This window comes from Carassius carassius, chromosome 38 (genome assembly GCF_963082965.1).
Source record: "Carassius carassius chromosome 38, fCarCar2.1, whole genome shotgun sequence".
NCBI classification, from domain to species: Eukaryota; Metazoa; Chordata; class Actinopteri; order Cypriniformes; family Cyprinidae; genus Carassius; species Carassius carassius.
Genome location: NC_081792.1, coordinates 8,662,329 through 8,676,515, shown reverse-complemented (window position 1 = coordinate 8,676,515; position 14,187 = coordinate 8,662,329). Strand labels below are relative to the sequence as shown.

The 14,187-nt window shown below is 36.2% G+C and overlaps 1 protein-coding gene across 1 annotated transcript in view; it reads left to right on the top strand.

Annotated features, from left to right (window-relative positions):
* LOC132119259 (copine-5-like) overlaps window positions 1-14,187 on the top strand; it is a 186,791-nt gene that overhangs the window by 112,263 nt on the left and 60,341 nt on the right. Inside the window, exon 7 of the mRNA XM_059529067.1 lies at window positions 6,576-6,639. Coding sequence (XP_059385050.1) covers window positions 6,576-6,639 — 64 coding nt within the window. The remainder of the gene's footprint in view (window positions 1-6,575; window positions 6,640-14,187) is intronic.

The window sequence follows — 14,187 nt, the reverse complement described above, 5'->3', positions numbered from 1 at the left end:
CTGGCAGTTCTCCTCTGACCTCTGGCATCAACAAGGTTTTTTTTTTTCTTTCTTTCTTTTTTCTTTTTATTCACAGAACTGGTGCTCACTGGATATTTTCTCTTTTTCTGGCCATTCTCTATAAGGCCTAGAGATGGATGTGTGTGTGAAAATCCCAGTAGATCAGCAGTTTCTGCTATTTAATATAGTATATATATATATATATATATGTGAAATTAAGTAAATTTGAAATTAACTTTAGTTGAAAATGTTGTCATCTTGTAACAAGTTTTCTAAAACCATGAAATCAACCTGGATATAGAGATTACATTTCCAAGAGTTCGTCACATGTATTTTATAGCAAACTTTCCTTTTTTTCATCTTGGGCACTTTTACAATGTTAGCCATTGACCCAGTTGCTTTTCATAATTTCTATGAAGCTTAGGCAGTATCTCATTGCCGCTTTAGATTTTTTTTTTCTGCTGGTGATTATTATCAGTAAAGACAAGACTGCAACCATCTAACTGTCTTCACTACACCATCAACTGCCGTATTCTACATTACACCGTATGTATATCCAGTAAAAAGCTGATGAAAAGCTCCGATAATAATGGGAATCTCAAATGATCTCTTTGTGCATTGCCTGATGAAAGTTTGAGTGCTCGCACCCCCACACAAATCTCCCCAGTTCCCAAGGCAAATATGAGATGAATATGTAAAGTGCTGCCTCCATTATTACATTTCTCCTTTTGTTAGTTTTCTCTCTGTTGGGTTTGTAATTATGAGCTCTAGTTGCTGCAGAGAAAAAAAGCAGTAAAGCAGAGAACCATGAGCCTGTCAGTGAATGAACGCTCTGGGGTTTCGAGGAAGTACAGAAGTCCATATGCGTTTGATTAGAACTCGGTCCAAGTCTCAGCTTAGTGAATATATAAGTCAAGCTCAGATTTTAATATGGATGGGGTGCACAAAGCATCTCAGCCATTCTGGGTCTCAGGAGCTTTATACGCAAAGCCCAAGCCACATATTGACTTTGCAATGAATGATGTATTTTATTTATGCATGCGTACTCAACTTGCAGGTTACTAATGGTAACACACCCTGAAGTAATGATAGATTTATACTTATGAGCAGAAATAAATCTAGAGTTCCGAAAAAAATCCAGGAGGTAGTGGAGATGATCAGCATGTATGTTTAAATGCAGACAGATACTAGAGAACTAAATACAAACTGCCCTTTGGGTTGAACAAAGCAATCGAAGACACCTCTGGCATTTTAGAGCATGATTTATTAATATGAACAGATTGTTGAAAACTAGCCTCCACACAGAAGGGCTCGCCGTGTCTAGCAATGTATCATGAAATCATTTGTCATCTATTGTGAATGGTATCAATGTCAGCTAAAGTTAACACCACATACAAATGAAGTGCTTTCAGCTACAAATAAACATTGGATAAAGGAATGAAACTTTGATGTGGTTTCTTTATATGTTAGGAAAGCTTGAATTGGGCAAACACAGTTAAACTGTCTTGTATTATCTGCTCATCCCTTCTTTTGACTGGTTGGCATTATTATAGAATAATATTTGCATTCAGAACCACACTGTTGTGCAGATTGGCTACTTGGCTCTTGAAAGATATTTTTGGCATTTCAAACGTGTTATTTAAAGTTTTATTTATACATTTATTGTGTTCAGTAAACATTGGCCTGTTTTAATAGAAATAATGGATCAAGGTCCAAATGTGGACCCCAAATTGCTTCCACCTGGATGATTTTGGAATAACAAAATTCTCAATAAAAAATTAAAGAAAAAAGTCAAATTTACCTGTAATACGCCCATTGTGCCTTTCCATGGTGACGCTGTGTGAAAGCAAATGTACTATAACTGGACCGGCTCAACCTCATTCAGCAAGTTTGATGTTGTTGTAACAAACTTGATTAAATTTGTTTTGAGAAACCAGTTGTTTTGGTGAATTATTATTTAATATCTTATTCCACTGGCACAGCCCATAGGCATCGAGATAAAAGCAGGCTGTCCATCTGGTCATGATATAACATTGTTTTATGGAGATGTTGTCCTAGAGAGCAGGATGTTTCCCGACAGTAGTCATATGGAGCCATTATGGTTTTTAGCTAGAGAAAAACATGTCTAGCAAAATGGTTTTCAGTTGTGAACACATGGCTAAAGCACTAACACAGACTGCACGCATCTGTCTCAATTGCAAATGAAGAATCCTGAAGGAGAACTTAGCCATATGGGCAACATCAGTGCTAATGAAACTGTTTATGCATTTCAGGCACTGTGTTTGTGATTTCTTTATTAATGGGAGGCTGAGAGAAGTTTCCAGAATCTGAATGTAGGGATGTGCAGATGATGGATCATTTAAAGCCCAATTCCACAACCCCCTTCTGCATTCTGTAGTTGCCAACTACCCTCAGCTGCTTGGAGTGAGTTTTATTCACAGGCCATACATTTTACAAGTGCGCCTACAAATATCACAGGACTAGCAATTATCTCTGAAAATTATGCCAATTCTGACATTATTGGTAAAGAAAAATAGTACTGTCATGCTTTATAAGGTATAACAAGTTATTGCTTGGTTCCCTGGGCCAATGATAAACAATTGTGCTCAGTTAAGTTTTTTTTTTTTTTTTGTTTTTTTTTTATTGGTTTAAAATTGTGTTTTACTTTTTAAAGTTGAATTCAATTGCATGTGTGTCTTATAATTTATATATATATATATATATATATATATATATATATATATATATATATATATATATATATATATATACAGGTCCTTCTCAAAAAATTAGCATATTGTGATAAAGTTCATTATTTTCCATAATGTGATGATAAAAATTAAACTTTCATATATTTTAGATTCATTGCACACCAACTGAAATATTTCAGGTCTTTTATTGTTTTAATACTGATGATTTTGGCATACAGCTCATGGAAACCCAGAATTCATATCTCAAAAAATTAGCATATCATGAAAAGGTTCTCTAAACGAGCTATTGACCTAATCATCTGAATCAACTAATTAACTCTAAACACCTGCAAAAGATTCCTAAGGCTTTTAAAAACTCCCAGCCTGGTTCATTACTCAAAACCACAATCATGGGTAAGACTGCCGACCTGACTGCTGACCAGAAGGCCATCATTGACACCCTCAAGCGAGCGGGTAAGACACAGAAAGAAATTTCTGAACGAATAGGCTGTTCCCAGAGTGCTGTATCAAGGCACCTCAGTGGGAAGTCTGTGGGAAGGAAAAAGTGTGGCAAAAAACGCTGCACAACGAGAAGAGGTGACCGGACCCTGAGGAAGATTGTGGAGAAGGACCGATTCCAGACCTTGAGGGACCTGCGGAAGCAGTGGACTGAGTCTGGAGTAGAAACATCCAGAGCCACCGTGCACAGGCGTGTGCAGGAAATGGGCTACAGAGAAGCAGCACTGGACTGTTGCTCAGTGGTCCAAAGTACTTTTTTCGGATGAAAGCAAATATTGCATGTCATTCGGAAAGACTGAGGTAGTCACCTGAAATGGTCTTCCAACAGTCTTGAAGGAGTTCCCCGAGAGATGCTTATTACTTGTTGGCCCTTTTGCCTTCTGTCTGCGGTCCAGCTCACCCCTAAACCATCTCGATTGGGTTCAGGTCCGGTGACTGTGGAGGCCAGGTCATCTGGCGCAGCACCCCATCACTCTCCTTCTTGGTCAAATAGCCCTTGATGCCTTCAGTGTGACTCTACAATTTTCATAGTCATGAAAATAAAGAAAACTCTTTGAATGAGAAGGTGTTTCCAAACTTTTGGTCTGTACCGTATATATATTCACTGACAATTGTGAATGCAAAACGTTTGTTTTTGCCCCCATTTTTCAAGACTTTTTCTATGTACACAAAATGCCTATTTCTCTCAGATTGTAACATGGAGTCAGAGACGTTCGGATCCATATGCAGTAGTTTATTAAAGAATGATCAGGCTGAAATCAGGAACAGCATCAAGTGTGTCAAGGGATATCCAGAAACAGCAACAATACCAGACAGAGGTCGTGGGCAGGCGGCAGAGTATCACAGGCAGTATAAACAATCCAAAGTCAGACACAGGAGGAACAAACACAAGGAGAAATGCTCGGAGTTGACAGACTGGGCTAGAAAAAGACTTTGCACTATAGGAGAGTCCAAACACAGTTTATATAGGGGAGTGGTAATGGGGAACTCATGGTGGTTATTATCCCTAAGCACGGGATTATGGGAAATGGAGTTGGGAATGGAAATACAAAATGCCAGAGTCCTAAGTGGAGTGCCCTCTATAGGAGTTCATGGCCACTCCAGCTGATGATCGTGACACAGATATTGTTCACAAATCTGTCTAAATCTGTGTTAGTGAGCACTTCTCCTTTGCCAAGATAATCCATCCACCTCACAGGTGTGGCAAATCAAGATGCTGATTAGACAGCATGATTATTGCACAGGTGTGCCTTAGGCCGGCCACAATAAAAGGCCACTCTAAAATGTGCAGTTTTATCACACAGCACAATGCCACAGATGTCGCAAGTTTTGAGGGAGCATGCAATTTGCATGCTGACTGCAGGAATGTCCACCAGAGCTGTTGACTGTGAAATTAATATTCATTTCTCTACCGTAAGCCGTCTTCAAAGGCGTTTCAGAGAATTTGGCAGTACATCCAACTGGCCTCACAACCACAGACCACATGTAACCACATCAGCCCAAGACCTCCAGATCCAGCATCTTCACCTCCAAGATCGTCTTAGACCAGCCACCCAGACAGTTGCTGCAATAATCGGTTTTCATAACCAAAGAATTTCTGCTCAAACTGTCAGAAACCGTCTCAGGGAAGCTCATCTGCATGCTCGTCATCCTCATCGGGGTCTTGACCTGACTGCAGTTTGTCATCTTAACTGACTTGATTGGGCAAATGCTCACATTCGATGGTGTCTGGCACTTTGGAGAGGTGTTTTCTTCACGGATGAATCCTGTTTTTCACTGTACAGGGCAGATGGCAGACAGCGTGTATGGCATCGTGTGGGTGAGTGGTCTGCTGATGTCAACGTTGTGGGTTGAGTGGCCCATGGTGGCAGTGGAGTTATGGTGTGGGCAGGCATATGTTATAGACAACAAACACAGGTGCATTTTTTAATGCCATTTTGAATGCACAGAGATACCATGATGAGATCCTGAGGCCCATTGTTGTGCCATTCATCCACGACCAGCACCTCATGCTGGAACATGATAATGCATGGCCCTATGTTGCAAGGATCTGTACATAATTCCTGGAAGCTATAAAAACATCCCAGTTCTTGCATGGCCAGCATATTCATCCGGACATGTCACCCATTGAGCATTTTTGGGATGCTCTGGATCGGCGTATACGACAGTGTGTTCCAGTTCCTGCCAATATCCATCAATTTTGCAAAAAGAGGAGTGGACCAACATTCCACAGACCACAATGAACAACCTGATCAACTCTATATGAAGGAGATGTGTTGTACTGCGTGAGGCGAATGGTGGTCACGCCAGATACTGACTGGTTTTCAGACCCCCAAACACAGTAAAATTGCACATTTTAGAGTGGCCTTTTATTGAGTCCACCTGTGCAATAAACATTATGTATAATCAGCATCTTGATATGCCACACCTCCGAGGTGGATGGATTATCTCAGCAAAGGAGAAGTGCTCACTAACACAGATTTAGACAGATTTGTGAACAATATTTGAGAGAAATGGGCCCTTTGTGTACATAAAAAAAGTCTTAGATCTTTGAGCTCAGCTCATGAAAAATGGGGGCAGAACGAAAGTGTTGCATTTATAATTTTTTTCAGTATGTACATATACAGTATATATATATATATATATATATATATATATATATATATATATATATATATATATATATATATATATATATACATACTGTACACACACAAAAACACGCCCACACCCACACACACAGTATATAAACTTTAATAAATATATTTATATATATTTGTGCCATAACATATTTAGTGTAAACAACTTTCATCATTAATTTCAAAATACTTCAATATTTTTAAAACATTTTTTACTACAATGCTACAAATATAATTTATTAATGTTTCATAATTTTTATTACACCAAATTACATTTTACATCCTGATCTAACCTTGTCATAAATAGGTCAAATTATCTGAACAATACTGTATATCTCTATGGTATTTACAGTTTTCTTTTTTATACATTTATTTTAAAGGAAAGAGTTTACCTGTTTATAATATTACCAAAATTGCTTCACTACTTATTCTTTTTGCTTTCCTGTTTTTTATGACTGTGATGTGAAGTTTTTTGCACACTGTGGTGAATATGTTTGAACCTGCTACAATTTACTTGCATGAAATCCTCTTAAAGTTCATTCACTCCTGTTGCTCTGGGAATTCTTACACCTGAAACTAGTATAGAAAATGACTCTTGTCTAATAGAACTTGTGAGCCTAGACCTCCTCGTGGTGTTTTTACTTTAGTTTTACTTCATTGCTGCTGTTGAGTAATCACATGAGTTTAACATCTGATTATTTGATGTCATCTTTATTGTCTATTTCAGGGGCATAGCGGGGAAGAACTGCGGCAATATAATCTTATCTGCTGAGGAACTGGGGAACTGCAGGGTGAGTCTGTCAGGGTACAGTGTGTCTTTGGAAGGGAATTCATTGTTTTCTCTCTTAAAAGACAGATAGCAATCAATTTTAAGCAGATGCCTGCAATTTACTCTCTGACCTTTAATTAAAAACACTCATTCTCATTGAAGCTCAGAGTGCTGCTGTGCAGACAGAAACAGCTTTCGAGTTTATGAATTAATTCATGTGAAACAAAAATTAATGACTATTGTCTTGACTGTGGGGGTCTTTCAAATAGAAAAATAAGATTTTATTTAAAAAAGTCATGGAGGCACGTGAGCATTTGTCAACACAGAGCATGATAAACTGCGGGAGAAAGAAACCAATTGATGATTTATTGTACAAAAGGCCCATCAGGTCAGTGTGATGTCCTGTCAAAGAGCAATGTGGAAATGAAGTCCACATCATCATTGCTCAACATGTAATAAACAAAGACCTCATTAAAGCAATGGCTGCCAATTTAGAGCATCTGCCTCATAAAAAAAAGGTAAATTCAGACTTAATATAAAACCTTTTTTTAATGCAGTACAGTATTATAGAGGTAAGTGTCATTACAGTGTACAATAAAACACCAGTTTTTCCATATTCCACTATGTTCTTCCCTCAACTTAGATGAGTTGATACATAACTCTCCCGTGTCAGTGTGTGCACTCAATCACTTTAGCACGCGGCACCACTATGTTAGCATTTAGCTTAGCACCATTCATTCCTTAGGATCCAAATAGGGATGAATTTAGAAGCTACCAAATACTTCCATGTTTTCCCTATTTAAAGACGTTACATGAGTAGTTACATAAGTAAGTATGGTGACACAAAATAAACAGTGGCGAAGTGGATAAAAATTATGACTATTGTATGCATTTCACACCACTTCGACCTCGGCGCAGTAATATCATCAATCCTGAAAACTCCCCCTCTCCTTCTAACTTCCGTCAATACAAACAACGTGAGGTGTTTTCAGGAGTGACGATATTACTGCACCAGGGTCGAAGTGCTGCAAAGTGCTCTTCCGCCATACATTATAGTTTCATTTTTTATCCGCTTAGAAAATCAACAAGTCTTATTTTTTGTCAAAATACTTAATCGTGTAACTACTCATGTAAGCGTCTTTAAATAGGGAAAACATGGAAGTGTTTGGTAGCTTCTAAATGCATCCCTATTTGGATCCTAAGGAATGAATGGTGCTAAGCTAAATGCTAACATAGTGGACATCTCTAAATTCATCCCTGTTTGGATCCTAAGGCGTGAATGCTGCTAAGCTAAACGCTAGCATAGTGGCGCCGTTTGAATGCACACACTGAGATGGGAGAGTTATGTATCAATTAACACAAGCAAATATCAACCGAAATCTCAGGAACTGCAGTATACTTCAAGATAATATTTTACGTCAAAGGACAAGAATGTTAGGGAATCCCTGTTTTATAGTACATTTTTAAAAAAGATTTTAGACACTGTGGAGTCACCAAGATAAAGTGTATTTCAACTCAATTGTAACATACGCGTTTGAGGGGGAAGTGTCTTGATATGACTGCAAAGAGTTTGTGATGCTAAAGCGTTCCGCATCATGTGCACTGCGCTCTTGTTAGGACTGTGACCGGACAATGCTCCTGTGAAGCACCTTCATTACAATTTCAAAATGATTTTCTGCTGCTCTCTGGCTCAATGGTAGAGTTCATTTGTAGGGGAGACCGGGGATGGTTGTAACACGGGTCAGTTGTAACAACTCCAATATGTCCAATCAGGAACTAGTTACAAATCACCTGATTCACTTCGCACATGCTCAGTTTAGTTCTTATTCCACATGTGAAAAAGTAGAGCCCTGTTGGAGACACAGCACATGTTAGAGTGGAAAAAACAATTTTGAGGTATGAAAGTAACTTTTTTTACTTTTTTTGTTTTTGTTATGGGAATTTCTGCTTTGTAGTTAAACTCCTCAAACTTTTATTATGTTTATTGTCTGTCTGTGTAGATATTTTCCATGCAAGTTGTTAGTGCTAATGTTTTGCCTGTTAGCTGTAAGGTGAGCTAGTTCATGGCTACATGACTCTGGGTTAGTTGTAACAACAAGACTCTGGGTTAGTTGTAACAACAAGACTCTGGGTTAGTTGTAACAACAATGAAACGTTATAACCTACCCCAAGAAAATTTAGTTAAATTTATATATGTTTTATTTGAATTTCAGTATGCCTAGGTCTTGGAAGAGAAAGACAGACAGAGGGGTTTCTCTCACAATTTTGAGGAAAGCATCAGATGAGACAAAGGGAAAGTCTATAAGATCTGTGGCAAAGTTGTATGGTATTTGCCATGTAACCTTGTACAGATTCTGTAAAAAGAGGAGGATGTTAGAAGAGAAGGGATCAGGTGAACTTCCGAGAGTAGGCTACCACAGTGGAAAGAGGGTCTTCACTGAGGAACAAGAAAAACAACTTACTGAGTATCTGTTGGAGGCAGCTGATGCATTTTATGGACTGTGTCCACGTGAGGTAAGTAGAATAAAGAGTAGAAATAGGGATATAATAGGAGTTCAGAGAAAATCATCAATTTAGAATGGTGGCAGTGTTTAAAATATAGAGATGGATAGATGGGGGAAATATTGAAAATACTGAAATTTGTATGTGATTAAAATTACAGGTGAGAGAACTTGCGTATCAGCTTGCTGTGAAATATAAGTGCAAATATCCAAAGACATGGGATGAATCTTTAAAGGCTGGAGCAGACTGGTTTTCAGCTTACATGAAAAGAAACCCAACTTTGTCTAAGATAACACAGAGAAAGAAAAAACAGAAATTGCATAACATTAAGCCACAGGACACAGATTCCTCAGATGCTGAAGAAAATTTCTGTATTGTGTGCATGGAACACTTCAAAAACTCAAAGCCAAAAGAAGGTTGGGTTCAGTGTTTGACCTGTGCTCTGTGGGCCCACGAAGCCTGCACTCCAGGAGTGCCATACATCTGTCACCACTGTGATTCTGATGGTGACTAACACACACACACACACACACACACACACACACAATGTTCAAGTGTTCAATTTTATTATGGCCAATACTAACACTTACAAACAAACAATTTTTGAGTTCAAGTTCAATTTATAATGGTAATTACTATGACTAGTTATATTGAAAAGTCAGTGTTGAATAAAAACCTTTCAAAATATTTTTTTTGTCAAAATCCTTATTTCATTATGTTACATATCACCCCGGTGGATATCATAATGTTACATCTCACCCCAGGGTATGTTACAACTAACCCAGACTATGGGGTGAATTGTAACATTTCACTCCTCGTGTTTGAAACTAAACCATGCATTTTCTGTTTGTGTTGCAAAGATAATAGCTATGTCATTTAATAGCAGACACTTGTAACTAGTTTGGATCACATTTTGAACACACTGACTTCAAAGTACTACAAGCTATAGACAGAAAGGTCAAAATTGTTACAACCATCCCCGGTCTCCCCTAGATCGTTTTGCTCTGCTGCCTGTATTTTACACAACCAAAAGCTTTAATTTGAGCTCAAGGTAACATGAATCCAATGGAGAGGACTCTTGTTATATGTCTGTCCCAAATCCCTCCTCTGTGCTCTGAATCCTATATTTGCCAAGAATTCTCCAGCTCAATAAAGGCTTTTCCCTTACTCATTAAAGTTTGAAGAAATATAATAATGGAGCTTTTAATTTGTACACACCTTCTGAGAACATAAATTTGAAATACCAATAGAAAGGGCTCACAAAAACAATTTTTGCCCTGTGGTTTCAGATCTCTGTACAACAGTGTTAAAAAAAATAATAATTTCGACACATTTTGATTTCCTAAAATGTGAATCTGTTGTATTAAATCTGTATGTAAAATCTGTATATGTTGATTACATTAAGTTTTCTGTTTTCTGTCAGTCTGTAAAGATATTTACTGTATGAATAATTGTAATTTATCATAGACTGTGTGATTAATTAGTAGAAATCTTAAACGAATCAAGCCCTACTTGTAACGTATGACCCCAAAACAGTCAAACACATTTATGTTTAAATATAAACAAAATTAAATATGCTAATTCCTCCTGTAGGCTGACAAAAATCATTAAAGAGAGCAAGCTCAACTTGAAACTTGAATTCATTCCAGCATGATGCTTTTAACTATGGTAGCAAGCTACTTTGGAATTCTATTTGCAAAGTTGCAATCACTATAAAGTAGCTCAAATACAGTCAAGTTGCTCTAAATTATCTAAATGAAAGCTAAATAAGGAGGAAATTGTTTTTATGTTGTGTTCTGGGCATTTTGAAACAGAGAGGATTTTTGTTAATATTAATGTAATTGCACTGGACTAAAACTAACTGAACAGACTTTGCTCATGCAGGGTACGGCAACTTCCTAAATTTTGAACATTTTGGGATTTTGTGGTGTTCATGAAAAAAAAAATGTCTGGCCTGCAAAACATTGCTCATAAATTTCTCTTTATTTCGCTTTGCTATTGCCAAATATTTGCTTCAATCTTTTTATCAACTTTCAGTTAGCACAGGTTTTATTATATTCGTGAAAATGAGTCGCAATGAGCAAATTTTTAAAAGTGAGTTATTTTTATTTTCACAATCTCCATTAATAAGCCTTCAGAAGCACCAGTCGTCAAGAAGAGTGCAGAGAAAAAGGTATAGAAAACATACAAATAAAGTTAATTGTAGATGTTTAATTACTATTTGCAGCATTAGGATTGCTAGGCAAGGGCTTCATGAACTAATTTTTATGAAAACCTCAAATTTGGTCAAAACTCTAATTTTTCTCTCTTTTTTCACATTTCTTTTTGTAACATGTTGGTCATAGGCCTCATTCATCCAAGCTTAAGCACCTCAGTTTTATTTGACATGGATAAGCTTGAGTTAACTTTTTTCAACACTGAGGAACAAAAACTTAGATCATGGAGGCCTATGATCAATGAGCTCAAAAAAGAAAATACAAACCTTGTGTAACTGAAAGAAAACAAGTAAAAAAAAATGTAATCCAATAATAAAACAGCTAAGGGGTTCAGTCCACAAATGACAATTCTGTCTATATTTACTTGCCCTCATATTGTTTCCAACCTGTATGAGTTTCTTATGTGCAATATAAAATAAAGATATTTTGAAGAATTTGGGAACCAAGCAATCTTGGAGCCCACTGACTTTCATTTTACGGAGAAAACAAAATCATGCAGATTCACAACAATATAACGAGGAGTAAATAAAAACAGAAATTTTATTTTGGGTAATGTGTCCCTTTTAGTAAGTAGCATCACTTTATTTAGTTGCACAGTACCAGCAGGAATACCAACATACAGTCATGGACACAATTTGCCAAGTTTGCTGCTTAATCTATTGTGGTGTTCATTGACATTGTTTCAAGATTATTGTGTAGAGTGATCAGATGCATTTGAAATAATTGATACAAGCTTAATTGACCATAAATTATCTTTTAACTTATTAAAAAAAAACAAAAAAAAACAAAGGTCCTGACACAAAATAACCAGCAAACATTAATTGACTAATCATATCAGCAGCACAAGTGAAAATGTGAAAGAGTACTAGTCAGGTAAAATCACTATCATACAAATTAGATTGTAAGAGCAGACTGATTGCTATAAAAGGAGAGAAGAAGAGCTTCCAATCATTGTGTTCTTGTTAGCAATGGTTAACTCCAAAGAAACACGTGCAGCCATCCTCACTTTGCATTAAAAAGGGCCTCACATGCAAGGAAATTGCTACAAAGAATATTATACCTGAGAGGACCATTTACCGGATCAAGAACTTCAAGGAGAGAGGTTAAACTGTAGTGAAGAAGTCTTCAGGACCAGTCTTGAGGAAAGTTAATTTTAAAAGTAATGAATTAAAATATTGTTTTACTCCATAAAAAAGTAACTAATTACGTTACTTCGTTACTTTTTATGGTAAGTAATGTGTTACGTTGCTTTTGCATTACATTTAAATCTGGACAGGGCTTGCTTGTTTGTTTTTCAAATAAAAAAGTTTTTGCAAAATATAAAAGCCATTTCACACCAAAAGTGAAATGAATATACCTCAGATTAATTTACCTCCTTACAGCAGAATGCAGAAGAGGAAATTTCAACACACTTCAGCACAGGGAAGTGCACAGACATTTTGAGGGGCAGGGGCTCAAGTGAAATAAAGGGCACTTCTCATAATTAGTTTTTTTTTTTTTTTAAACAAAAAAGTATAAATATATATATATATATATATATATATATATATATATATATATATATATATATATATATATATATTAACGCAACTCTGACTTCCTTTTAAAAAAAATAATTTAAAAAGTTAATTAATTTAATCTTCCTCAAACTCAAGCAATTGTTTCATTTTCAAAAGATGTCTACAAAATAATCAGTTCACAGAAACCATGGTCTCCTTAGTATTCACTAGGTTTATAGAGCAGCAAAGGAAACCATTCCACAATGTGCATGTTTTGAAAACATTTTCTATGCTACTAGTTTCAAGTATATATGAAGAGTTCAGATGCAAAAGCCTCTAAGTGCCATCTGAAAATTTCTTATGAGCTTTTTTTTTCAAGCTCGTATTTAATTTCAGTAATTTAACTTAAATGACAATTAATAGGTAATTTTCATTGCCAGTAATGTGAAATAAGTGAACATAAACATACAAGCTTGATAAAAATGATCATTATTGAAGGAAATTTCAGATGGCACTTAGAGGATTTTTCATCTGAACTCTTCATATTTAGAATAACCTAAACAACTGCATCAAACAGAGGGGCGTGTTTTACTAATAATTTGTTTATTTTTGCACAAGGCACTACATCGTTTTAATTATTTTGGTGTTATCAGAATACATAACACTTTAAAATTAAACTTACCAAAATAATTGAGTAAAAATTCAATAAAAGCCAATGTCATGTATGTATTTGTGGTGGTATGGAATACTATTTTATAAAGGTTTCGAGGAGATAAAAAAAAGTTAAATTACTTAAATAGTTAATTTATAAATAATGTTATTTTTAAAGTTTAATGTTAACTTATTTCTACTCAGTTTTATTTATTAATGTACCAGATGCAGTTACTCAGATTTACTACATTTTTTAGAGTGTATCCTCCATCTGTTTGCATCTGTAGATTTCTTCTAAATTCACCAATTTAGATTTCTAAATTTCAGGGGGAAAGACTCTTGATGTAAGTCAATAACTGGGGATGTTCTGTATGCAAATTAGGTGTCAACTAGTTAAAATGCGCACATTTGCATATAATTGACAGGGAAATGCAGGTAAATAGGATAAACAAAATAACTAAAGCATATCACCTGGTGGTGATATATGCTTATTTTATTAACTTATTTTATTACATGGTTTGGTTGATTTCCAATGTAGAATGCGGTCTGTTATAACCAACAGACCGCTGTGCGGAGTATAACAGACCTTTGCCATGAAAAACAGAGCGTTGCTATGGACTCACAGGATTCTAACTGTAGAGAGGGTGCGGACTATTTTCTTTAGCGGAAGCAATACAATCGGGTTTGACAATCGGGGGAGAG